General features: G+C 37.1%; 2 protein-coding genes across 11 annotated transcripts in view; one reads left to right on the top strand and one right to left on the bottom strand.

Moving 5' to 3' along the window:
* LOC129732187 (restin homolog) overlaps nucleotides 1–15384 on the top strand; it is a 177439-nt gene extending 162055 nt beyond the window's left edge. For 7 of the 10 annotated variants that reach the window (XM_055692789.1, XM_055692794.1, XM_055692793.1 and 4 more), the window contains 5 exons: nucleotides 2837–3058; nucleotides 9892–9994; nucleotides 10066–13927; nucleotides 13995–14197; nucleotides 14840–15384. In XM_055692789.1, the coding sequence (XP_055548764.1) occupies nucleotides 2837–3058; nucleotides 9892–9994; nucleotides 10066–13927; nucleotides 13995–14197; nucleotides 14840–14886 (4437 nt within the window). In that variant the 3' untranslated portion in view covers nucleotides 14887–15384. Of the gene's footprint in view, nucleotides 1–2836; nucleotides 3059–9194; nucleotides 9219–9891; nucleotides 9995–10065; nucleotides 13928–13994; nucleotides 14198–14839 lie in introns of all 10 variants that reach the window. The other 3 variants (XM_055692792.1, XM_055692791.1, XM_055692790.1) reach the window with 2 other exon arrangements.
* On the bottom strand, nucleotides 15289–16028 carry LOC129732189 (DNA-directed RNA polymerase II subunit RPB11). Its single transcript, XM_055692798.1, has 3 exons — nucleotides 15859–16028; nucleotides 15703–15792; nucleotides 15289–15643 (listed from the first exon to the last, which is right to left on the bottom strand). Exons 1-3 carry the CDS (start codon nucleotides 15909–15911, stop codon nucleotides 15433–15435), a joined length of 354 nt encoding a protein of 117 aa, XP_055548773.1. The 5' UTR covers nucleotides 15912–16028; the 3' UTR covers nucleotides 15289–15432.
* Between the last annotated feature and the right edge of the window lie 10508 nt (nucleotides 16029–26536).

Here is a 26536-nt window from a genome sequence, read left to right as displayed (position 1 = left end):
TATTATCTCAGCAGTGTGCACGGTGGTGTACTTCTGATTATTCTCACTAGAGTGCCCTGCCACTCTTGTTTCGCTCGGCTTTGGTGTAAGCAGCAAATGAGTTTTCCTTTTTCGCGAGCAGCAGAAGCAAAAAACAAAGCAGGAGAAAGAAGTGAGATGCAAAAACTTGCTACATGCAGCGCTCAAGACGGAAAAAAAGTGCACGGTTGATGTTAACTCCGATCATTTTGCATGTTAAGGAGAATAACAAGCCTGCTTGCAAGTTATCTATTGTTTTGATACTAATAATTAGATTGCTGTGTTTCATTGTAATCATGAATTAGTTTTTTTTTATTTATCACAGAAATGTGACACAAATTCTTCGATTGGTTTTGTCAAAATTAATTGAAATTCATTGTTCAAATAACTTCTCTTTACTTGAGTTTGTGATGTTTTTCTAGAAACAATTTTTATACTCTTCCATTTTGGTAAGCTACATAGTATGTTGTTGGTTCAAGCGTTATTATTGTTATATTTTTAACTCCGAAACACCCGAAACATTTGAACAAGTCGTTAGAACGTTTGAAACATGTTTCTAAAGTTTCTCAATCACACTAATTTCGGATGTTTCAAATCTGAGAAAAATCGAAAATATACGTTTTGCAAGTGTATCTTAAAACTTGTTGATGACTTTAAATTAATTATTCATTGTTGAGAAAAAAAATCAGCAATTTTTTTCCGTGCATATTTTTTTCAAATCTACAAACCAATTTTCTTCAACTCGTCCGTTGGAAAATTAAAGTTTTGGAGATACAAATTTTAAACATTTCATTTTTCGTATAGATACGCTCGGGTAATATATGATCAATATAATATGGTAATGTATTTAAGTTATAAAGTAGGCAATGTATGTGATTTTTTCGAGGATGCTAATAATGAATACGGGCTAAGCATGTGATATAGACTAAGAAAAAAATTCCCTCGTCCAGACGGGACGTCCTGTCTGGACAAGAAGTGTTCCTACAAGAGATTTATATGTTATGAAAGCATTTCATTGGAAAACATACAATATTCGAATATTTGATTTCATTATCACTATTCGAACACAAGACAAATTTGCTCGAGAATTGATGATTTTTGAAAACTTTTTTATTTACAGTATTTCTTAAAATATTTCAAAAAAACTTTCAAAACATAATCAGGAAAAGTTGTTCGATGATACTGGTAAAACTGGTTAAATTACTTTTCGTGAAATAGTGGCGCAATTTCGCATATTAACAATTGTTCCAATCATGGCAAATTTTCGGACTGTTCCGATCATGATATAAAACCCTACAATTAATTTGATAGCAAATCGTTTTTCCTCATTGTTGTCTAAGTTCAAATATAGAATTATTTTACGGAAGTTTCAACCGGTTTCTGATGAATATCTGAGTAGTTTTTCATAATTTCTTCCTTTTCTAATCTACTAATAACCGTTTTGTGTTTGTTAGTTAGTTCATTTTTTGGAATTTCGGAATTTTTTGAATTCTGGTTTTTCGTGTATTTTGATCTGATAAAAATTAACGCAAAAATGTTGAAATTGATGGAAACGAAAGAGCTTATGAGATTGCAAGGCATGGATCGTTTCATCAGTTCATAACACTAGAGCCCTTCTGCAGTTTATCCGCTTCTTCCTCCACTCAAAATCAATCTGAAAGCATGAGAGACTATGAAGATTAAGTAAAACTGGAAAAATTGGTAGGCGATTTATCATACCCCACGTTTCGACTCGCAAAATACTGGGACATTCATAGAAATATCTATGCATGGTCTAACAAAATTATCCGAGCAGTCATCACATGAAGGTTATGAAAAATCTTATATATGTCACTTCTGTGGCATAGAAAAGAAAACTTGATGGACTTTTGCAAAAAAAATCAGATTTAAGCCAACATATATAACGTTACCATTATTATGATTGAGGAAACACGATGAAACAACTTGGATGAACTGAGCTTTGAAAACAAAGAATTGCCTTCCCTTTGTCCCTTGCAATAAAACATAGTTTTTGCTCCGCCCTGATATTGCAGATGATAGTAACGTACAACATTTGCCAGCTATAAATTAGCTGCAATATATTTAAGCTGGCATGAGGCATAGATTGATGAAGGACATAAATCTAGTAGAAGCCCTGCGACGATGACGCTGTCTTAAAACAAAATGCGTGTTGTTTGATGAAAACAAAGGGACTCTTTTTTTGTAGGATAAAGGTAGCTGGGTTTCATGTTTCTTTCAATCCGTAACCCAATCCGAACTTGAAAGTTTCCACGATATTAACCATAATTTGATACTTTTAGACCAAAAACAAAATTATAACTGTTCTTTAGATTTCAATATTTTTTACGCGAAACTCAAAGTGTTTCTACCCGTGTCCACATTTTGAAAACTTCATCGTCAAGACTCTGTAAATATCATGCTGGTTTGCGATTTTTTTTACACTACACTTTTATTAAAAAGTGAAGTGAAATAAAAGTGTAGTGTAAAATTGTGGAGATTCTGTCAACAGCTGGCGTGAGAATTAATGAATATTTGCGGTAAGTAGCTATAAAAAATTAAGAAAATATAAACCTTTTTATCGTTGATTTAACATTGTCTTTTTTCGCAGGTCTGCCACTGGTAACTGGTAACAAGTCAAGTACTCATCAGATAACCTGCTTCAGCATGGTAAAGAACTCCCAAACCCCACGGCAATTTGCTAGTCAATAATTAAATCAAGTGAAAATTTTCCATTCAATAACCCTGCCGTACCCGATTAAATGAATATTTGCTTTTTTTTCTTCTCGTTTATTTTTTATCGCCGAATTTGCCGACGCAGATGAAGGAGAAAATCACCAAACTGGAAAATCAGCTGGTGGAGGAAAAGCGTCGCAACGAGGATCTTCAGTTTAGCGTCGATGAGGCCACCTTCTGCGGGGAGGAACTGAATGTAAGTAGACAACCGACAGAGAGCAGTCGGCAATTTTGGAGCAACAAAACATCAAATTTAAAATCCCATCACAAGAGAGTTGCCCAAACAATCGCTCATCGATACTACAATGTACGAAAGCTCCGTTATTTGATTGGTTGTTTTACATGTAAATGCATGTATAGGTAACTCTCATAGAACTGGGGGTTCATTTCGTATCAGAACATTGTACTACCAAAACGGGAAAAACCGGTCACAAAAGCTGTTACTCTGAAATGGTGCAAAAATTTCGATTGAACTGTAGTGTGGTTTTATTTTATTGATTTTTTATAGTCATTAGCAGGGCATAAAAAAACTTATCTGAAATCATTTCAACTTTATCTCACTGACGAATCTCCATAATCACCTTTGTGAAGCGTTTCTCTGATGTAAAATGTAGTGGTGAATTTTATTACTTGATTATGGGTATTATATGATTTAATTGCCCTAGCGATATTGTAATCTAATGGATTGAAATTTATGCCAAAGTTGCCGTCACACGGAAGCTAGTTCTAGCGTTTACTGGGCTATGGTATAAAAAACTGAGCTTTAGCTCGTATGAACACCTAAACTATAATGTTATAGCTTCTAGATATGACTTGCAAGTTAGAACAAGTTGAACTATTCCGTCTTGATGAAATAGTTCCATTATCACTTTTATGCCGAAATGCATAAATTTCTTTTTTTCGTTACAGAAATCCAGAAAAAGTACTATTTTGTTTTCCACATTTTTGTGTAAAAAATGTAGGTAGAGGCGTTTTCTCAAAAACCGCCGAATGAGCTAACAAACTGGGCTTTCAAATCCAAAACAATATTAGATATTGAGGAATTCCAAAATTCCGTTGCCTTCCGATTATGAGCGTTTTAAGGGGGCAAATTTTCGTCACACTTCATTACAGTTCGTTTCATTCAGAATGAAACGTAGTCCTGCGTCAAAAAAAAAAAACAACTCAACAACGCATACATGCACAAATTTTGACTGCAACATATTCGTTTATAGTTAACTAGCTGACCCGGCAAACTTCGTCCCGCCTATTTTTGTGTTTAATTTAATAATTTTAAACATTCCAAATCCATTAATTTCTTGCGATTTGTTTATATCGTTTGAAATGATTGGTTTTATCGGAATGACAACATCCTCGACTTTAGCCGTTAGTACATCACCTCTATTCCGGAAATACTTATATTGGGTGGTATTCAGTTATTTTCGTTGTTTTCCAGAAACTGAAAGTAATCATCTTCGAATTCAAAATGATGTCCAGGGTCAATGCTTGGCTTCTATACATTATTCCGATTACGGAAATATCCATATGTAGTAGTATTCGACTGTTTCCCAGAAGTTGCCATCTTACAATTCAAAATGGTGTCTGAAGTCAATTTTTGACTCCTTGCATCATTCCGGTTAAGGGGTTATATACCTTTTTGGTCGTGAAAAATGAGGGAAGTTTGAATCTATTTTTAAGTGCATAACACCATTTTCATTGCATCAAAGGGGTATTTTTCTGAAAGTACAGTTTATCAACAAAAAAAAAATACGTTTAATTTTGTGATATACCAATTATTACTGGAGTAATGGCCGTTTCCCCGAAACCCTATTTTTTGCAGAGGCTTGCGGTGATCCTGATAGAGACTCAGCGGGTCAACCGAAATCAAAAAACTCATATTATTTCATTAGTTTAGGAGTGTGCCGGGTCCTTGAACGTTCGCTTTTATGAGTATTTTGTTTTCAGTGCAAACGGGAACGTTTTTCCCAAAAAATGCACGTTTTGGGTGCTAAAAATTGCGCTGAAAATTTTTTGCGGCAAAATGTAACTGTATGTTTCAAAAAGCGATCGTTCAAAGACCGGCGAATTTAATAACGAAAATTAAAAAAAAAAGATGAAGGAAATCGGTTGAGTAGTTTTTCCGCAATCAGGATCACGGCAAAGTCATTTTTCGGAAAACACTATTCCGAGATAATCGCGTGTAAAGTTTCATGTTTAGCTTATGCGGCCGTGGCGAGGCGCGCTGCAAATCGCTCTAACTTTCTTCCTATTGCTCAGATCTTTATGAAAATTTGTGGAAATGTTCCAAAGATGTTGTATTTGAGGATAATACAATAAAAAAAATTTCGGTTTTTTGAAAACTAAAAAGGTATATAACCCCTTAAAGAAACACTCATATTGGGTGGTATTTGGTCACTTTAGGCTATTTTTCAGAAACCGGAAGTCGCCATCCTGAATTTTAAAATGGCATTTGGAGACAATTTCTAGACCCTGAGCGTCATTCTGGTTTAAGAAACACCCATAATAGGTGTTATTTGGTCTTTTTCGGCTGTTTTCCAGAAACTGGAAGTCACCATCTTAGAATTCAAAATGGTGTCTGTGGTCGATTATAGCTCCTGTGTATCATTCTGGTTCTGAAGAATCTCATATTGGAAAGAAATCGGCCATTTGTAACTGTTTTTCAGACATCGGAAGTCACCATCTTACAATTCAAAATATTGTCTGAGGTCGATTTGTGGTTTCAGTGCATCATAACAATTCCGGAAATACTCATGTTGGGTGGTATTTGGTCATTTGCCGCTGTTTTTCAGAAACCGAATGTCGTCATCTTGGATTTCAAAATGGTATGTATTTGGAGACATGCCAGAAGAAGGAAGGATGTCGAACCATTATGGACATGTTTGTTACACCTAAAAATATTCACCTGCCAAATTTGGTTGTATTTGCTTGATTGGTTCTCGAGCTATGCGAAATTTGTGTTTCATTTGCATGGGACCCCTCCCTTATGAAAAAGGGAGGGGTATCAAACCATTATGGATATATTTGTTATCCCTAAAAACATTCACCTGCTAAATTTGGTTCCATTTAGTTGGTTAGTTCTCGAGATGTGCAGAAATTTGTGTTTTATTTGTTTGAAACCCCTCCCTCACAAAAGAGGCTAATTAGACACATTTTCAATTGAAGAATTCGTGGATGTTTTCCCTTAAACGTGGTCCCCGTGGTTCTGTGGTGAGCGGTGTCGGTCGGCTAGCTCTCCCACACGGTTGTGATATCGGGTTCGATTCCCGATCAGGTCGAGGAACTTTTCGAGCTGGAAATTTTCTCGACTCAGCACTGGGGCACGGTGTATCGTTGTACTTATCCTACAACATACAAAATGTGCCGAAAACGATATCGATAACGAATTCTCACAACTAATCTAGTTGATCGAGACCGCATTAGCCCCCAGGCTAGCGTGCGATATTGTTTATTGTTGTTTGCCCTTAAAGGTATAACCACGCTAATACGGCTTTGGGATCATCCATTAATGATGTCACGCGTTTAGGGGGGGGGGGGGGAGGTGGGTTTCAATTATTGTGACATTTTGTGACATATGGGGGAGGGGGGGTTAGCTTGAGTGTGACATCACATTTTAACTCAACCCAGAACTATTCAGAGTTCAACTCAGAACTATTCATGATATACGATCCCTTTTTGGCTTAAGATTTGCTTTAGATGAAATACAGTAAGGTCGCTTTTTACGCGGGTTGCTGTCCTCCATTACTCAAAAACAGTACAATATATCGACCTCATTTCAATCACGTTTTTCGTTTTAGGCCACGAGTGATCATATTTTAGTTTTCAAAAAAATTTACAATTTAGGTGTAAATACTCAAAATTTGAAATATTGCATTTTGGTCTCTAGATTGGCCACTATCATATTCAAACGAGATTTGAACGTTATATTTGCAACTCAAAAAGTCGTTTTTTACGCGGGCCCATACAAATTTGGAACGCATCCCCCGCGTAAAAAGCGACCTTAGTGTAAATGACAATTTTTTTTCTCGTTAAAAAAGCATAATGTTCGTTAATTCTGTTTTACCGTGCATGTTCGTTTATGAATGCCAGCGTAATTTCATTATTATTTAGTGTCTCTCAATTCAATCAATACTAAAATTGTGACAAAACTTAAATAAAAATGCTTGGCTATTGTAACATGTGGAGAAGATTTAGACTGCAAATTGATTGAAGAAGAGTAACTGAATATTGACGGTCTTCCAAAAATCAGCAATGATGCTGCAGTTACTGTCTAGGCTTTCTATGTCGTCGATATGCGACTCCATCAACAGCATCCTTGGACTAAGAACTAAACGTCTTTTCTTGTTATTTTCTATAATATTCTTTTCCTTTTAGTTTCAGTTTTTCTCTCAGTAAAATCGTTCTTATTAAGAAAAAATGCATTCCTAACAAATTTATCGATTTTCAATCAATCAATTTTCAATCAATTACTCAATTCAATGATTCCCAAAGAAGGTGGAGGGGGGGTATAAAAACGTGACGTAATTAAGGGGGGGGGGGTCAAGGAAGTTGTGACAGCTTGTGAAAAGGAGGAGGGGGGGAGTCAATTTTTTCCAAATTTTGCGTGACATCATTAATGGATCGTCCCTTTGTGACGCTCTTAGGTTGGAGTAGTTGCGTTCGAACAAAGATAACTAGAACAAGATACCTAACTTCCATATTTTTCATACATTTTGAACACGACCGATTTCCGACGGTTAGTGCTGCCATCTGATAATTTAAGTTCTCATTAAATCGTCACTATGAGCAAAACTGATTTATCGTGCATAGTCCATCACCGATAGTACGAAAGAAAAGTGTGAAATTGACTGTCAGAGTGGGGGTTTATATTGAGGGGTTATATTTATTTTCAGGGCTCATTCTACCAAAACTTAAAGTTTGTCGCAAGCCAGGTTTCAGAACCATTGTGCATATGGTTAGGTTCACCGGGGCACCCGATTTTTGCTTTATTAACCTCGGCAAGAGTGGAAAACTTGGCTGTAGAGCTTGCTCATAGCGGTTATCAAAAGGAAGTTCTGGTGGTACGCTTTATTTTAAATGATGCGCCGACAATTCTTGATTCTTCCGGAAAGTTTCTTGTTTGAAAACTAAACATTCGTACGCATTATTATCATTTTTTGGATGGCAGCACCGTACAGTCGTCCACATGGATACTGAAAAAAATGTTTCACCTGTCAACAGTCATGTCTTGGCGTTGTCGTCAGTTGATTTTGACGTTAAGTATACATCATATTAACAGTGTATAAATTAGTTCGGCTTTTGCTCACGCGCAGCGACAATCATGTCCGATAAATTCTGCAAGAGTCAGGTATCTTGTTCTAATCATATTTGGTTCGACATACAAAATCAATCTAATATTGCGACTTTTACGCCAAATTGGACTACCCCGAAATACACGATTATCACAGTCGAATCTCGCACACGATTTCGCAGTTGGGGTGATGGGTATCGATACTAGCGTTATCGAAACGCTTGACAGAAATATTTTATCATATAGACAAAAAAATCTCTATCATGACTGCTACCTTGGTAGGTTAATAAAAAATCACTCCAGCAATGGTCAGTGCTTGATACCTAGGTATATATATTAATAAAGTATACTTGAAACCGTGAGGTCTGGTATCGATACAATGACAATTGAGAAAGTATCGTTACTCAGTATCACCCAATCAATCATGTAACACTTAGTTTTGTTTTGATGTTCAACCTAATTTTCAACTAAAGCTGCTCAAAAATATATACTTAATTTGCAAATGAAAAACAACACAAACAATGAACCCAAAAAAAACTGCCACTGCGCTACTGAGGTGTCAATTTGATAAAGCGAAATAGAAATTGGGCAATGAATGATTATCACAGAAGTCCAAATAGTCATGCAAGGGGCAATGAATATAAAATAAAATTTGCATCGTGGAACAATTATGTCAGCAAAAACAAACTCAACAATTATGCCAGCAAAAACAAACACTATGCGGACCTATAATTTGTAGAAAAACAAAAAAACACAACTGCATCTCTTCAGTCACCATAGAGTTTTCTTCAGGGGGATAAATTTAATAACGTTAATTTCGAGAAGCAAAGACTTCCAATTAGCTCACCTCACTTCTATTTTTGTCCAACAAGCACAAAATAATCCTCCTTAAAAGACGTTCGAACCACAACCTAATTACTTGTAGGAAATTATCCCAGCACTAGAAATTTAGCATCGAATTAATTCAATATTGCCTCTGCCACATTCTGAACTTTCTATCGCATTACCGTCGTCGGCTGGAGTAACAGCTTTTGTGCATCGTCAGGACATATTTCCAATGCCATTTCCTCCACCTGTACAGTACACCAGCAAAATATTGTTTCACCTCTTTCTCTTTCCCCATTCCCCCCATTGGTTTCATCGAAATTTCCTGCAGCGAAAAGTTCAAAATTCAGTTCATGTGAGTATATACATACATGGTTGCATATACCATACGATGTATTCAGGAATGCCGTAAATGTATTGTTGCTCTTATGTTTCCTCGCATTCGGTATCACAGCGCTTATACACTAGAACCGTCCTCAAGGAGTTTAAAGCTTTAAACATATAAATAAGTACACAACACCTTGCAGGTACTTATTTTTGTTGCTTCAGCTCGGGTAATTTTCCCTCGGAGAATTACTTGTTGGGCTCTGATCACGCTATAAAACTCTACGGTTTTTGCAAAGATATCGGCTGCGAGGAAAATTTATTGGCCTTAAGCAATTGGACAAGGTAATTGGTTTGCTCGCCCACCCGCTTGCCCTCTTCCTCGACTTGTAAATTATGCGTTTTCCTCCCTAACATGTCCGAGGAGGCTCGACGAAGTCTTCTTTGGCCTACTTGTTTCCTGCACCCTGACGTTATCATGGCTCAGTCAGAACATCATTTATCCACTCTCCTCCGCATCGCAGTGTACGTGGAAAATTACTGTTGACACGTTGTGACATTTTCCCCGTGGTGCGATTACCTGCCAGCCTGAGCATGTTGCATGTGGTGCTGTGTTCTGTATGTCCACGCATGATGCTTGCTAAGCTACGCTATTGAGTGGATTTTTTTTTTATTAATACTACGCTTCTGTTTTGAATTGAAAGGCTCAGACACATATCTTCAAGGAACGAATAGCAGAACTTGAGCGACAACTACAAAGCAAACCAGAGCTCCCCACCGAGCCGGATCTTCCCACCAAGGAAGCAGGTTAGATTTACTGCCTTTAAATAGTTTTTTTTTTTTTTTCTATAAATCATAATTTTCATAATCGCAAATAGATTCGATAGCGGTTTTGAGTCTAGAGATCGACAAACTCAAAGCGGAAATTCTGCAGCGGGACCAAAAGCTGCATCTGACCGAGGAGCTGAAGAACTCGCTGGAAGATGAGATCGCCAAACTGCACGAGCGGCTGGCCGAAATGGAGAAGAACTTGGACATCAAGGTGTCCAGCTTCAACATTAGCGAACAGTGTCTCAAGGAGAAAATCGCCTACCAGCAGACGCGCATCGACGAAATGGCTTCCGAGCTGACCGGAAAGGATGCCGAGCTGGAGAAGCAATATCTGGAGCTGAAGAATGCCGAGGGTCACCTGGAGGTGGAGGTGACCCAGTTGCAGAATGATCTTCGCACTAAGGAAACTCTGCTCGGGGAGCAGGAGAAACAGGTTGCCAAACTGACTGCTGAAATCGAGGTGCTGTTGAGTGATATTAGGCAGCGGGATGTGAAACTGTTGGAAGGGGAAAGCGGTTTGAAGGTTGTTTTGGACGAAAAGGATGCCACTATTGATAAACTGAGGAATGATCTGGATGAGTTGGCATTACGGGGAGGAACACTGCAGACGGAATTAGATAGCAAACAGAAACGGATAACCGACTTGAGTGCGAAACTCATTACTTCCGAGGAGCAAATTAAACAGCAGGAGGAAAGTCTTAAAGAAAGCAAAAAAACTCAACAGAGCCTAGAGGAATCTTTAAAAAGTCGCGACAAGCTTTTGGAAGAGAAAACTGCTTCGCTTATGAAAGTGCAAGAAGAACTAGCAAGCACCACAGCTGTCAGCGAAGAGCAAACAAGCCTCCTCCGTGCCAAAGACTCAGAACTGGAGCAAAAACAGCAGGAGCTCAATTCGCGACAAGTTCAGCTGGCGAAGGTAGAATCCGAACTTGCAGAGTTATCCAAAAAACTCGAGTGCACAATTAAGGACAACGACAGTCGCAATGCTGAAAATCAAACCACGCTTGATTTCGAACTAAAAACTAAAGAGGATTTGCTCAAAAAACTTGCCAACCTAGAGACTGAACAGCATGCCAAAGATAAACAACTGGAAGACAACGATGTTCTGATTAGCGCTCTGCAAAATGAACTGAAAGAAATCAATGTGGCCAAAGCAAACCTGCTGCGGGATCTGGAGGAAACGAGAAAAAGTTTCACCGATAAGGATAGCGCCGTTAGTAAACTAAACGAAGACCGTCTAAAACTGAGTGATGATTTGGAGAAACTCCAGAAGGAATCGGCTGGTGCTATATCATTGCTTGAAGAAAGGCTTAAAAACGCACATACGACACATGATAACGAACTACAACGCATTCATGAAAGTCATGCATCGGAAATATTGGCGAAAGACGCTTCCATTTCTAACTTAGACGCATCCTTGGAGAAACTACAAGAAGATAAGTTGTCGCTGCTATCGCAGCTGGATCACTTCAAGATGTCCGAAAAAGCTTCCAGCGATCAAATTTCCTCCAGGAATAACGAAATCCAAGAATTAACCAAGAAAATCGAAACATTGCAGACGGAACTGTCTTCTAAGAGTGACAGCCTAGAAAAAACGGCCCAGCTCCTAACAGAAAGCAACTCGAAACTCGAATCAGGCGAAAAGAAAGTACTAACCCTGCAGGACTCCCATGGCAAACTGGAAATCGAGCTTGCCGATCTAAAGCGCAAAATGGAGGTTCTGGAGCAAAAATCAACCCAAATACAACAGCAGAAAACTGATTTGGAGGCAGAAATCGACACCCTTCGCTCTTCGACGGTTGACTCTAACTCGGAACTATCCCGCTCGACCGAAGAACTCAAAGCGAAGCAAAAAATGCTGGAACAGCTGCAGGATTTGTTCGACTCCACCAAAATCGACATGGAACGAAGGTTGGACGAGGCGAATCAAACGAATGGTACACTGAGTGAGCAGATCGAACGGCTGCGAAGCGAGATGCAGCAAATCTCCAGTCAGAAAATCGATCGAGAAAACGAGCTCAATGTAGAATTGGCGAAAATGAAGGAGTCAGCCGAAGTGGAGAAGGAAAATCTGGTGCGTGAAATTGCCGGCTTGAAGGCCAGTTTTGAGGAGGAGAGAAATCAACTGCTGAGTCAAGCCGAAATTAAATTGGCAGAATTTGAAAGCGAAAAACAAGCACTGACAATCAAAGTAGATCAACTACAAGTTGCAATAGGACAATCCCAAAGTGAGTTGCAGTTGGCAAAGGAGCAGACAGCTAAAGAGCGTAGTGAAGCGGAAGAAAAGTTGAAACATTATGCTGAAGTAGAGAAATCACTCAAAAAAGAACTGGAAGATGGTAAGAAGGAGGAAACATCCTTACGAGCTGCCCTTGAGGAGATTCGAACCTCCATGGAAAAGGGCAACCACGATGCGTCGGCCCAGCTTATCGAAAAGAGCTCCAGAATTAGTGATTTAGAAAAAGACATTCAAATGTTACAGGAGGAAGCTAAGGCAAAGCAAGAAGAGTGTACAGAACTGAGTAAGAAGTTAGAGCAGAACGCTAATACCCATTCAGAGATGCTGAAACAACTGGAAAGCTGCCTTGCTCAGATACAGGAACTGACGGGTGACAAAGGCAAGCTGGAATTGTCTTTGACAGATCTCTCAGTCGAGCTTACGTCCCTGAAGGAAAAGTACCAGGAGATGGAAGACGAACAAGTCGATTTGGTTAGTCGCGAAGAGCATCTCAAGGACGAGATTCAGCAGCTCAAGCTGACTTTGGATGCTTCCGAGACGAAGTGCAAAGAATTTGCTGAGCAGCTCGATCTTAGTAAGCAGGAATCCGTAAGGGTAGCCGAAGAAAGTCAATCTAACGAAGAGCATTTACGACAGGAAATGGCAGCTTTTAGCGCAACTATCGTCGAAAAAGAGCAAAAATTGGCGGAATTGAGTTCTAAGGTCGCTGAACTGTCGCCGCTTGTAAAAGTAACGGAAGATTTGCGAGCGGAGCTCGCTGCTAAAGAACAGTTGATAAAACAAAAGGAGGAAGACGTGCAAAGACAAACAGTGGAACAAGAGAACCTACAGAAGGCAGTTAGTGAAAAAGAAATTGACTCGCAACAAATTCGTACCGAACTTAAGGTGATTCGTGAGAATCTAAAAAAGAAAGAGGAAGAGCTTCAGAACTTGACGAGCAAATTAAGTTCAACAGAGAAATGCCTTAGCGAGAAGAGTGAACAAGAGACTAAAGCTGCTGTTGAAGTCAGCAATCTAAAGGATGAAATAGACAAAGCGAAACTTACCGTCAAAGATCAAAGCGAACAGCTGAAAGAGCAGAATCGAACTATTCTCGAACTGGAAACGAAGCTTGCCGCTCATGGTGCCCAGTTTGAGGAGCTGTTGAACAAAAAGAAATCCTCTGAGACGGAAAGTTCGCACATTGTACACGAACTGAATCAGAAGTTGCTAGAAATGGAAAGCTTGAAGCAACAAGAGGTAACGGAATTGCAAAACAGACTTGCCGAGACGGTAAGTAAAATTGAAGCGCAAATTGCGGAGTCAACAAAGAATGCTGGCTCTGTGCGGTCTGCGGAAAAACGCCAACAAGAATTGGAATGCGAGAAAAAAGATCTTGAGCTTCGGGAAACCGAGATGGTTATCACCCAACGCAAGCTGCAGAAGGAAGTTGATCTTCTCAGGCAGCAGGTCTTATCGAAGGATAGTGAGATACGTAAACTCTCTTCGGAGCTAGCTTCGGCGACTGCCGCGGTATCAGCGAGTCCGATCATTTCCGGTGTTGGAGAGAATCAGGACTCCGATGCACAAATAAGTTTCCTTAACTCCATTATTGCCGACATGCAACGGAAGAATGACAAACTTACGCTACGCATACAGGCTTTGGAGCAAACCAGTATTGATGGCAATAGGTAGGTACTTTTACTTGAATTTTAAGGACATCATATAATTTGGTGGTTTGTTTTTTTTTTATCCTAGTCACAACATGAGCTTTGAGTTCAACAAACGGAAACCGGCTCCTCGGATTTTCTGCGACATTTGCGATGAATTCGATCAGCATGAAACTGAGGATTGCCCTAAGCAGTGCTCCGACAGTCCCCCGGAGTCTCTCAAGCATCCGTCAGCGGACCCGAAGGAACGCAAGTTACCACCACCGAGGAAGTACTGCGATGGGTGTGAAGGTAAGCATTTTTTTTTTTTTTTTCAATAATCGAATACATAATTCAAATTGAGTAACGCTGCTTCGGCCTACAATCATGGTTTGCGGTACTAACGCCCACACTGAAAGTGAGCCTCGTTCATTAAATTTAACATTTACCCGCGTGACATCTGCCCAGCCTTCTACAGATAAAACGCAGCTGAGCAAATCATGTGCAAAATTAATTGCTCAATTAACACTGCACATAATATCCATCATTGTGCGAAACGTAATTTATGCATTCTCTGAATAGAGTCATGCGGTAACCCTCAACATTGTTTATTTACACAGTGTATTACTTTATTACCCGTACTGGTCTCTATTATGGTAAAGGATCTCCAAATACGCAAAAAACGGTTTGAAATGAACGTAAATGCATCAGGATTCAAACAATGTCTTCACTATGACTAATAATTTATTCAGAATAAATACAAATAACGTTACCGAAATATGACTGGGTTAAACATGAATCTGTCGAGTGTGATGCGGCACATATTGGTATTGCATACCTTACGCTTTTAAACCAATTGGAAAAATAAGCATGGCTCTTGTATGAAACAGCCGAAAGCAATACATGATAGAATGCATTATTACATAAACTCAACTCCACTTGGTTCCATTCCAGTATTTGGCCACGAACTGGGCGAATGTCCAGACGACGAGACATACTAGAGGCCGGATGGCACCACCAGGTGTAACACGATCATCCCTCAGCAGAATCATGGCATCATCAGTCGTCGAACCGCCACCACCACCAGGTGTGAAGGAAAGACGAAAAAATTCACGCGCATGCTTTTCAACGTTATCAGTTTCCGACCGGAGCTGAATCTTTTATACTTGTGTTCGTGTTGTTTCGTTACTACTTTTGTACGCTTCTCGAATAGCAACAGTTGTTTCGATTTGTAAGTTCCACGACTCTTGGCCAAGAATGCCGTTAAATTTTACCACTTGAACAATTTAATAAGAAAATCAGACAGCTAAATTTAATAGTTTCATAAAGCAGAGGTTCAGGCATTTATCATATCCTTGACCGCATCCGGGGGGAAACAAAAAAAAACGTAGTGATAGAAGACATTTTATAGTTTTGTACCAGTTTATATAACTTAAGAACCATATTTATTTCACGAAATTAGTTTTCCATTTAGATAGGATAATAAAACTAGCAACTTACATCATACACCGGGCGATCTGACAAGAAAATACTGAGAACTTCCCTGACTAGTCGCCTCCCTCCTTCTTTTCCTTGTAGGCTTCTTTGAAGCGTTCCTCAAACAGTGAGAGCTCAGACAGCAGATCGGTGATGGCGTTCATGAATGCTTCCTGCGGGGAATAGTCAGAGGTCGTTTGAATTCGAATGACAAACTTATGCTCCAGCGGATGCGGAAGTTTGTAACCAGCAAACAGAACGTTGGGATCCTTCAGCAGTTGGCTTTAGAGAGTGAAAAAGTTGGTGGTTTAGTTAATTAGGAAGTCACTTTCTGTACTCACTTGCGAATCATGTTGCCAAGAGTGTGATCTTCTTTATTCACGGTAAAAATAGCGGCATTCGGAACTTTAGTGTCGAGTTCCTTGATGATTCTATTACCAAAATAAAACGTAATAAGCATAATGATCTTGAAAGAGAATGTTTCAGCAGTTACTTACTTTTTTTCACCCTCATACAGGAGAAATGATTCGAACGTAGGTGGTGCATTCATTTTCTTAAAATTTTAGAAGATATTAATAACGAAAATTCGCGATGTTTGTTTAAAAAATGTACAGTGTTTGTTTTTTCTCAATGTCTGATCGGCGTTTTCAGAAGCCAAAGAACGAGAATGACTGTCAAATCAAAAATATGACAAGCAGAGCTAAAAAGATGTGCGCTGCATATAATGTGAAGAGATGTGAGACGTCAACCGACCCCTTGGCAAGGAGCGTCTTATTTGTAGGTGCTTGTGAAATTCTGCTGTGAACGCAAAATGCATCAGCAACTTAACAACTCTTTCTTTGGAGTTTTATTGATAGTGTATTTGGTTGGCCGTAACGGTAGAATGATTTAAGATACGCTTCTGTTAACAACTTGATTATTTTGATTGCCGAGAACCGAGGGGCAAGACAGCTTTTATCTGAGTTACCCTCTTGCGATCACTTGTAACTCTAATATACTCGATATTACTTCGAAATTTCCAGATGATTCACATCTTTGATTACCTTGAGAACAAGAAAAATATGGTGCTTATTGCGCTGCCATGATAGTGACGCAAGTGCCCTTTTTCGGATATGGGTTTTTCATGCTAATTTGTTCATTATTCGAAGACCTCCCGAAAAATATATACGATGTATTTTGCGGTGAGAACTGTAAGTTGTAAACGATTGTTGTCATTACCATGTTTCAATAACGTTTTTTGGTGTTGAATCTACCACCGACAATAATTTTACCATAAAAACATTGTCCATGACTTCTCATTGTATGGGGAATAACGACCCTTCCCCCCCTTTTCATGGTAAAAATGGCAAGAACGATGTATTTTATTGTTCTGGACAATGATATTTAATGTTAAATTAATTTATTTACAATGAAAAACATAGTTAAATCATGGTATAACTATGCACAATTACAGCAACTTTTAAGGTTTTTTTTAATGTTATTCTTTTCGGGCTATCTTTTAGTATTTTCCTTTTCGCTGTTACTCATTCGTACGTTGCATAAAAAAAAAAAAAAAAACAAAGTGACGTAGATACCATTTTAATACAAAAGATACGAGAAATTCATTCGTTGGGCCGTACTGAAAAACTGATCACTTGGATCTACGTCACAATGTCATCTCACGGCAGTACGGGAGTCATTTCACGGTGAAATCAGAGTGAAATGAATACAGCCCTGTTACGGGACTCACGTAAGCAATAAAAACGTCGTAAAGTGACATCTGCGGTGAAATCTGATTAATTCTGTCTCTTATTGCACTGATGTGAAACCGGAAAAAGTGACCTTTCGAATAGAATTATTTCACGACCATTTTTAATGGTGCAATGATTTCACGAAGATGGGATAAATCTTAAAAATCGATTAATTTATGATCTCATGATAAAATATATTCAATTTATTTTTCAGAAACAAGACGAATTAGAAACAGATCATTTTTCTAATCTTTAACGAAAATTTATTGAACGAAGTAAATGGCAAAGATGATATGGCGGTTGACAGAGAAAAAAATTTATCTAAAAAACGATTTTAGCTGGGAAACTCATTTCACATGTCCCATTCTCATTTTCACTTTACTGTCAATCTCATTTCACGGAGCTAATTTTTATCATTTCACTTTGGGTGGGTGGAATCGGGAATAGGTCCAAAAAAGTGAAATGAGCGTGAGTGTGGAATATGTTTCACCGTGTACTAAATTCCGTAATAAGTACCTATATGAACGGTGGAGCTGAGCAACATTCATATGTTTGACGTTTTGAATAAGGTGGGTCAACTTGGTGGGAACTTACTAACATGTTTAATAAAACGTATGTACATCTGTATGCCTGTTGGTGAAAATATTTTATTGTTCAAAGGCGTTTCACGATAATATTTATTTAAAATGATAAATTTATTGAGGAATTGATTTTGTTTACAGGAATCACGCATTTCTTTGAATTTTGTTTTTCAATTGCTTTTCAAATGGCATGTGAATTCACCTTTCAGTAAAGCATCATGTGATGATAAGCTAAGATGTATAATGCGATGGGAAAAAGTTCAAGGATGGATATTCAAAGACACGAGAATTACTAAGATTTGCTTTTTATTTTTGTAGGTTTTCTCTGAAAGACTCGAAAAAACTCAAGTTTACTCACTGTCTTACCCCTCGCCGAGAACTCAATAGAGATAAGTGACTTTTCACCTACGTACACTAGTAAACGTGAAAACCCGTGTAAAGTTGCTTTTGTTTCTTCCAACCTGTAAATCATCGCATCTCGTTGCTTCGACGTTTATCACTTTTTTACCATTTTTGGTCGATTATATTTAGCCCCTTTTCCGAATTCTGATCACGAATGATAAAATTTATTCAGAAACAAGTTTAAAACATATAATGAGTGTTCAACTGAATTTTTGTCCAGCTGCTAAAAACATAGCATTGCAAACAAAACAACTATTTATAAATATTTTCCCCAACTAGTGGCACTAACACATTCGTTCGTAAAAAGGTCTATAGAAATCTAATTGAAATATTTTAAAAGTTTTCGGCAGAATTTTCAGAAAATTCGGCAAACGATATGTCAATACCTACTGGTTTACGTTAGATTGGTAGTTAGCGGAATAATCGTCAAAATATGTTGCCGACATGTACCAAAAAAAAATCGCCGTGTTCGATCAGCTGCCAGGAAATTCGGCAAGCTAAATTAGGTGAGAGAGTTTCGTCATTCTGCTCTATTTGGTGATATGTTTATGGTTGCCTTAATCCAAGAAAATGTTATATGTTATTTTCTAATCAAGCTTTCCACGGTAATTGCGGATAGTGCACGCAGCCCTTTTTGACGTTTTCTGTAGGTCAGGGAATTTTCAATCGCAGTAACGGAGTAGAAAATATCACAACATCGTTAAGTAGCGTAGCAACTTCAACAAACAATGGGTGTTTTGTTATTTTAATTCCGTCGTGCGCATGCGCGGATCATAACAAACAAAACTGTTTATTAAAGTTGCTATGCTACGTTGCAAAAATTTTATGTTTTTCACTCCGTTACTACGATTGAAAACTACCCGACCTACAGAAAACGTCAAAATGGGCTGCGTGCACTGTCCGCCATTACCGCTTGTGGAAAGCTGGATATACATGTGCGTTCATTAAACTAAATATCCATTTTGTAAACTCTGCCAATCTCCATTTTCAGCATTCCTGCACTACTACCGCGAGTTTATAAAAAGGAAAAATTCGAATATATTTGTAAACATGGCATCTTTGGAAAGTTTTCTTTATTTGATTAATCAAAAAATGAACAGAGATTCTCCATTGAACATTTTCATTCGTCCAAACGATCCGCATTTTATGTTCTATCCTTGGGGCTTATAACTTTTGAAAATATACGAAAAACCGGAAAAAGCATATTTTATTTGATTTTATGGCCTTACGCATCATTCGAACAACCTCAGATATGCTCGTTTATTAAGCATACACTTTTAAATAAGTATGACGTAATACGTAAAAAAAGTAGTAAAATAAGTATGACGGAATACGTGGCACTCTGACCTTTTTAAGAGCTTTCAATGGTTTTAAAGACTGTAATGTTCCCTTGTGTTCATAGCGACAGGAGCATGGAAGTTTTCTTGGTAATTTTCGCCATGCGATGCGCAACCGAACATTTTGGGGCATGGGCCTTCACATCGACGCTCGCTGCCCGAGCCTTAGAGCCGATGTATTTCTGTCCTACGGTGCAACACTTGAGGCTTAACAAAGAGTATATTTCTCATTGAATTCAATCAATGTCTGTTAATTCAGTAGTTGATCGACCGGTAAAGAAAAATATCTTTAAATATGGCATTCCTGTTCATCACGCACGCATACATTTACTGGGGCTTCCTTCGTCATAGTTTTTGCTTCATTCTAATGCAAAATATATGACGGAAAAACGTACGCTAGTAGTCCCACACTCTTTCATATGCAATGGACATTCAAGAATGGAGTGCTAATAAAACGACGTACGAGCAGTGGTGGGCACCGCTAACTGAAAATTTAGCGACGCTAATCGCTAAACCGCTAATCGGAAAACTCAGCTCGATGATCGCTAAACGCTAAACCCACATTAGCGGAACTTGCGCTAATCGCTAACTTATTAATATGTAAATAGTCACTTCGCTATATTTATTGCTCGTGTTTTGTATGTTTTGGGCCACTTTGATCTTTTGTGGTAAAACAAACGAAAACAATTACTTTTAAGAGCTATTGACAATAAAAGGTTCACAAAACGGTGTTCATACTCGATTTTGTAAAAACAAGGAGTAACAATAGTAATTCAGCTTGCATTAAAAATTAATACTTTTAGGAATGTTTTCATAAAAATTCAAGTATTATCTAAATCGAAAAAGTAGAACCAAAGTTGTCATAATTTCAAGCGTATTGCAATTTACAAATGTTCTTGGAGTGCCGAAAATTCAATCTAGACCTCCAGCTTGTTCTTCAAAATGCTTCTGTAGATTGTACGATAACTGGAACTTCATTCTGGGGTTAAAAGACTGACTTGCACTTGTGTCGTAAAGAAAGGAAATCTAGACAATTGGGACAATTGAACGTTCGAAGCAATTTACGTTTCGTTTCGAAGCAATTTACGTACGCCATCAGCAATTCACAGTTTTTCTTAATAGTTCTATTATCGCTTCTCTACAAAGTTTAGCGAATTAGCGATTAGCGTTTCGAAGACCATAATTTTAGCGGCGCTAACAATTTCGCTAACCAGCTCAAAAATTAGCGAAATCGCTAAACCGCTTACTGAATATTAGCGTCGCTAATTAGTGATTAGCGAATTAGCGGAATGGTGCCCACCACTGCGTACGAGGATAGGCAAGCGCGCAGAAAAATAATATAAAAAAGGGTTAGGATTTTTGGTAGATGTCTTCGAAGAAGGCTCGGGCTTAACTAATGATACTAATACTGCTCGGAACTTCTTTGAGGATCCTGACTACGTATCAGCTATGATTCGACCAGGACTGGATTGAAGGGTTCTGTAATCCTCAAGACGCTGGCATCTGGTTGTGAAATAGATGTTCTTAAATTTAATATATATGCAATGTTTAAGATCCAACTGTTTGTAAGAAAATATTCATGCAACTACATGACTATATCAGTACATTTCGTATTGATTCATAGAGCTGATAGGATGGCATCACTAGAGCTGGGAGTTTACTCCGAAGAGGCATACGAAGCCAGAAACAAAATCATTCGTTCTTTTCGAGAATACAGGACCCGCAAAATTCAAGAGAAACTACAATGACTGACTTGTTTGTTGGTAACTGGTTGGTCTCCCTATAAATCAACAAAGCAAAGGAGACACGGAGAATTTCCAGAGAATGTTCAAAATCCAGTAATTATGTGGGTAGTGCTAACGTAAGAGCTTCACAATACAAAACGTAACGGACAGCGGACACATAAACGGGACCAGGCAACAACACTTATGAGCAAGTTCGCGCTAAATGACCTATGGTCGAATATCGACCATTTTCGATTTGAATGAAACTTTGCACACGTATTTGGCTTAGCAAACTGAGCATTTTTCACAGGTGGAGAGATTTTTTACACCCATGAATTACATTCTAAAAGGGCGTATGCCTTTTGGCATAGGTCTTATTCGAAGCATTGTAGCCCAGAAACCGTTGGTTGTATAAAAAAAACTGTCTGAGAATGAGTTGTAGCGAATCGAAAATGCATCTTAAAAAAAATATACACTGTACAAAAAAAAATTTTTTTACCACAAAAAATTAAAAATAAACGTTAAATTTCAATTTAAAAAAAAAAGAGTTGAATTTTATTTTTATTTTTTTGTTTAAAGAAACTTGACGTTAATACGCAACTTTAAAAAAAAAGTCCAGGATGGAGAAATGAAAAGTAATTTTTAAATGGTAGATTAATTTTTTTATAAAAATTCTAATTTAAACATTTTTCAAAATATTTGTATTCTGATGATTTTAAAAGATGCAGAGTCATTTTGAATCAAAAAGCTCTTGGTAGCAAACATTCTAAAGGCATCGGTTTTCGAGTTATTTTTAATTTAAGCTAGAAAAATTATTAATATTTCGGAAAATACACGTTTTTCTTAATTTGTCCATGGTTCTCCAGCAAAAACCATACGTTCATTGGAATGCTTGATCAAAAATATACAATTCATTCTTTGACAACAAAACGATTGGATAAATAACTCAAGCGCTAAACCTCAGCCTATCTACACGTTCCCCCTTGCTGAATGTTTTATAAAAAAATATGTTTGTCGTGCAACACTACCTACTTGTTTACTAATAATAACTGTTTCTAAAGTACGCAACCAATAACTACTGGGTTACCTATAATATCTGTTTTCGTATATAAATACGATTGCACTACTCCAGATGTGTTAGTAATAGTTTGCATTTTGTGAAGATGAATAAAGTGAAAATGGAATACACAAAGCCCAAATGCTGTAAACCCTTTCCTGATCATCGGTGCTCACAAAGCTTACTCAAATTAAACGAAAATGTTATTGCAAAATAAAAATATTGAACAGTCAAGCTCATTTTAATACGTCTTTATCAATTTGTGATTCGTGTAGTTATTGGAATGATAGTCAAGCCACCATTCATCCCTTCGTTGTTTACGATTCAGAATCTGGAACACTTAAGAATATCAGCTTCATCATAATATCGGAAGTACTCCATCATGATACTGTTGCGGTTCAGGTGTTCATTGCCAAATTAATGAGTTTTTTGAAAACAACAATAGAGTTGAAAAAAGCGATATTAATGTCTGATGGAGCTGCTTCACAATATAAAAATAGAAAAAACTTTGCAAATCTTTGCAAGTTCAAAACAAAATATAACGTCGATGCAGAGTGGCATTTTTTTGCGACTTCTCATGTTAAAGGCCCATGCCATGCAATTTGGTGGCATATTAAAACGAATGGCAGGAAATGCAAGTTTAGCTAAAGAACATGAACATCCCATTACAAGCGCAAAGGAATTGTATGATTGGTCTAATCAGAAAATGTCATTGAGTTGGGTATCATATGAAGAATATGAACAAGGAGTAACAGAATGGAGCAATATTTTCAAAAAATCTATAATAATAGCTGCCACACAAAAGTATTACTCTTTTGTGCCGATTTCAGAAAATAAGATACAAACGAAGCTGTTTTCAAAAGATGACGAATCATTTACTTATGATGTATATAAAATATAAGGTGAAACTAGTTTTGTTAAGTATTTATGTCATAAAAAAATATGTTCCCAAGATAACTCGAAAATAAATATTTGATTCTTATATATATTTATATCACTTAGAACATTTAACTCTTTTCTTGAGAACCGTTTGCCCAATCGTTTTGTTGTCAAGGAATGAATTGTATATTTTTGATCAAGCATTCCAATGAACGTATGGTTTTTGCTGGAGAACCATGGACAGATTAAGAAAAACGAGTATTTTCCTAAATAATTATAATTTTTCTAGCTTAAATTAGAAATAACTCGAAAACCGATGCCTTTAGAATGTTTGCTACCAAGAGCTTTTTGATTCAAAATGACTCTGCATCTTTTAAAATCATCAGAATACAAATATTTTAAAAAATGTTTGAATTAGAATTTTCATAAAAAAAGTAATCTACCATAAAAAAATTATTTTTCATTTCTCCATCCTGAACTTTTTTTTAAAAGTTGCGTATTAACGTCAAGTTTCTTTAAACAAAAAAATAAAAATAAAATTTAACTCTTTTTTTTTAAATTGAAATTTAATGTTTATTTTTAATTTTTTTTGGTCAAAAAAATTTTTTTTTGTACAGTGTATATTTCTTTTATGATGCATTTTCGATTCGCTACAACTCATTTTCAGACAGTTTTTTTATACAACCAACGGTTTCTGGGCTACAATGCTTCGAATAAGACCTATGCCAAAAGGCATACGCCCTTTTAGAATGTAACTCATGGGTGTGAAAAATCTCTCCATCTGTGAAAAATGCTCAGTTTGCTAAGCCAAATACGTGTGCAAAGTTTCATTCAAATCAAAAATGGTCGATTAAATTTTCGCGTATTTCCAGTCGATTTGAAATGATTTTGCTCTTATTGCTCTTACTTAATATTAAGGTTAAATTACAACAAGTGAGTTCAAAGAAAAAAATCTATTTTAGAGCAATTAATCTTTAAATACAGAGTACTCCAGAGAAAGAATAGGTAGAAGGAGGTATAGTTTTGAAAAAGTTGGGTAGGGCTGGCATCAACTAAAATAAAATTCAAAGCATTCCTTATTTTCAAACCTCTTTGGAAGAGATCAGATGACTGTAGTAGGGTTATTTTTTTTTGAAAATATTTGTATATGTGTATAACGGGCCAAAAAAATCTGTATTAAAAATCTGAATCTAGTAAACTAGGAATGTTGGGAGAAGAGTTTCTTCCTTGCAGAATGTATTGAAACAAATAATTATTTTTCGCTTTTTAATTTTTCTTGATTTCAAACTTAAAATTAGGCAAAAATCAAATGTATTAACTGAACACGGTATTATTTTTTTTCTTCGTGATGTGGTTACAAATCATTTAGGGGCCTATTACAGAGGCAAGTTGCTCCGCCTCCAGTCACCGACGAGACGAGCAAAATGATGTTTGGGTTGTTCAGCTATACCAGTTTTTAAATCATCTAAAGAGCTCCGTTTTCTGAGCAAAACGTGATTTACAATAATTTTCTATCGTTGTATTTCGTTTTTAAATCAAAAAAATGCTCAAAATCTGTTCGAAGTTGCTACAATAACAGTTTGCTCACTTACATAAGACATACGTAACACTGGCGATTTTCTGGTATACGTTGCCCCATAGTACTTTGTACCTCGTCCTGTCCAATTGCTCGACAAATTATGAACAAAATGAATTTTCTTTTTTCGGCTTTATCGAGACCAAAAGAAAATCCCATAAGGAACTGTTAAAAAATTATTTACAAAATCCATGCAGCATTTTTCGAATAGGAACGAGACAAATGCAGGGCTGCGCAGGTACACTGCCTTCAAAAACAACTCAGAACAGTGATTTTATTTCGAGGCTGGTACCATTCGAGTAGTTCATTTTGTACCAACTTTTTTGGACGATTTCTTCCTGAGTGTTACGTATGTCTTATGTAAGTGGTTTGCCTCTAAGAGAAGAGTGGCCAAGATGATACCTCGGCTTGCTCCAGGTTTTTTGCTCCAAACGTGATTGGTTGATTTTGACAGCACGTGTGTGTGACAATATTCAAAAGGGGTTCAGCTTGCCGTGTTGCTAAACAGCTGGTGTTATATATATATAATATATTGGACACAATTTTGTTTTCGTTGCGACAAAAAAAAAAACAAAAAAGAATTTGAATGAAGTGCCAAGAGTTTGGTCGTAAAATTTTATCGATTTCCCAAGATGCAGAACCTTATCGACAGTGGCTAGAAATATGCGAAAAATCTAAAAAAGATATTCCATTTTAAAATCTTACGCAATAGTCGAAAATGCAGTGAAGGTATTTCTTTTTATTATTATGTTGTTTATTTAGTTGCTCGTGGTAACGTGAAATCAAGCTTTTCTTGAAAACAAGCAATTTTCCCCTTGATTTTGCAACAGGAATTAAGTGTTTCGCCAAATATTTTTCATTCTGCTCTCTATAAAAAGTCCGGAGAAGTCAGAAAAACAAAAAAAAAGTTTGGCAGTGGTAGTATGATGATATAAATATGGACGAAGTTTTGTTGTTTTGTTTTATATGTTGTTTGTAATCCAATTTTCATTGTTGTGTTTTATGTTAAATAAAAATATAAAATAAATAAATTTTTCTGGTTGCACTGGATTTTTCGTAAGGCAGACGAAAATAATGTTCAACCGGGGATATGTTTCATAGCAAAGAAGAACAGAAAGAAGCCACTTGGCCACTCTTCTCTTAGGTTTGCCTATATAGCAACTGTCATTCAAGCGATATAGAGTGATTTTTATTTTTCATTTCTGCACCGAAGGACAACGATATAAAATTATAAAAAATCACGTTTTGCTCAGAAAATTACACTTTTTTGGATGATACATAAAAATCAGAAATTTTTACCCAAAATTAGGTATTCTTAATTTCTTGAGCTGTTGCGTGGTTTTCACCAATTTTTATGCGTATTATTTACCTAAACTAGTGACAACATTCGGGTTTACGTAAATTTATGTTGTTTTTACGTGTTCGCTTGGTAATAGTTTCTTTGTGTGTATGATATGTGATGTACGATACAGAAATAGATGTTCGTTGCGCCAAAAACGTATTAAGCTTACTTTCCCCATGAGGCAATTACGGCAACTAGAAGCAATCAGGATTACGGTCTTATTACATTAGCTTCACTGTAGCGGCTCACATCTCGAGAAATTGAACATATTTGTTGTCTGATGGTATAAACGGAACAAGGGGAACAAGCAAGCCCACGTTACGACGTTTCAAAAAAGGTGCGGCAAAGCGACCTATGTTTTGAGTTGAAAATTGCTCATAATAATCATTATGAAGTAATGGTACATCAAATTGAAGTTTTTATCGTGCGTAAAAAAAAACATAAAACTTTAAAACGGCTTATGCTCTGATTGTTTCTTTACCGATTCAAAAAAATCTATCAATATCCCAAAACGTACTGCACACCTTGGCGTTAAACACATTGACAG

Source organism: Wyeomyia smithii, chromosome 3 (genome assembly GCF_029784165.1).
Source record: "Wyeomyia smithii strain HCP4-BCI-WySm-NY-G18 chromosome 3, ASM2978416v1, whole genome shotgun sequence".
Lineage (NCBI taxonomy): Eukaryota > Metazoa > Arthropoda > Insecta > Diptera > Culicidae > Wyeomyia > Wyeomyia smithii.
This window is presented reverse-complemented; position numbering and strand designations above follow the sequence as displayed.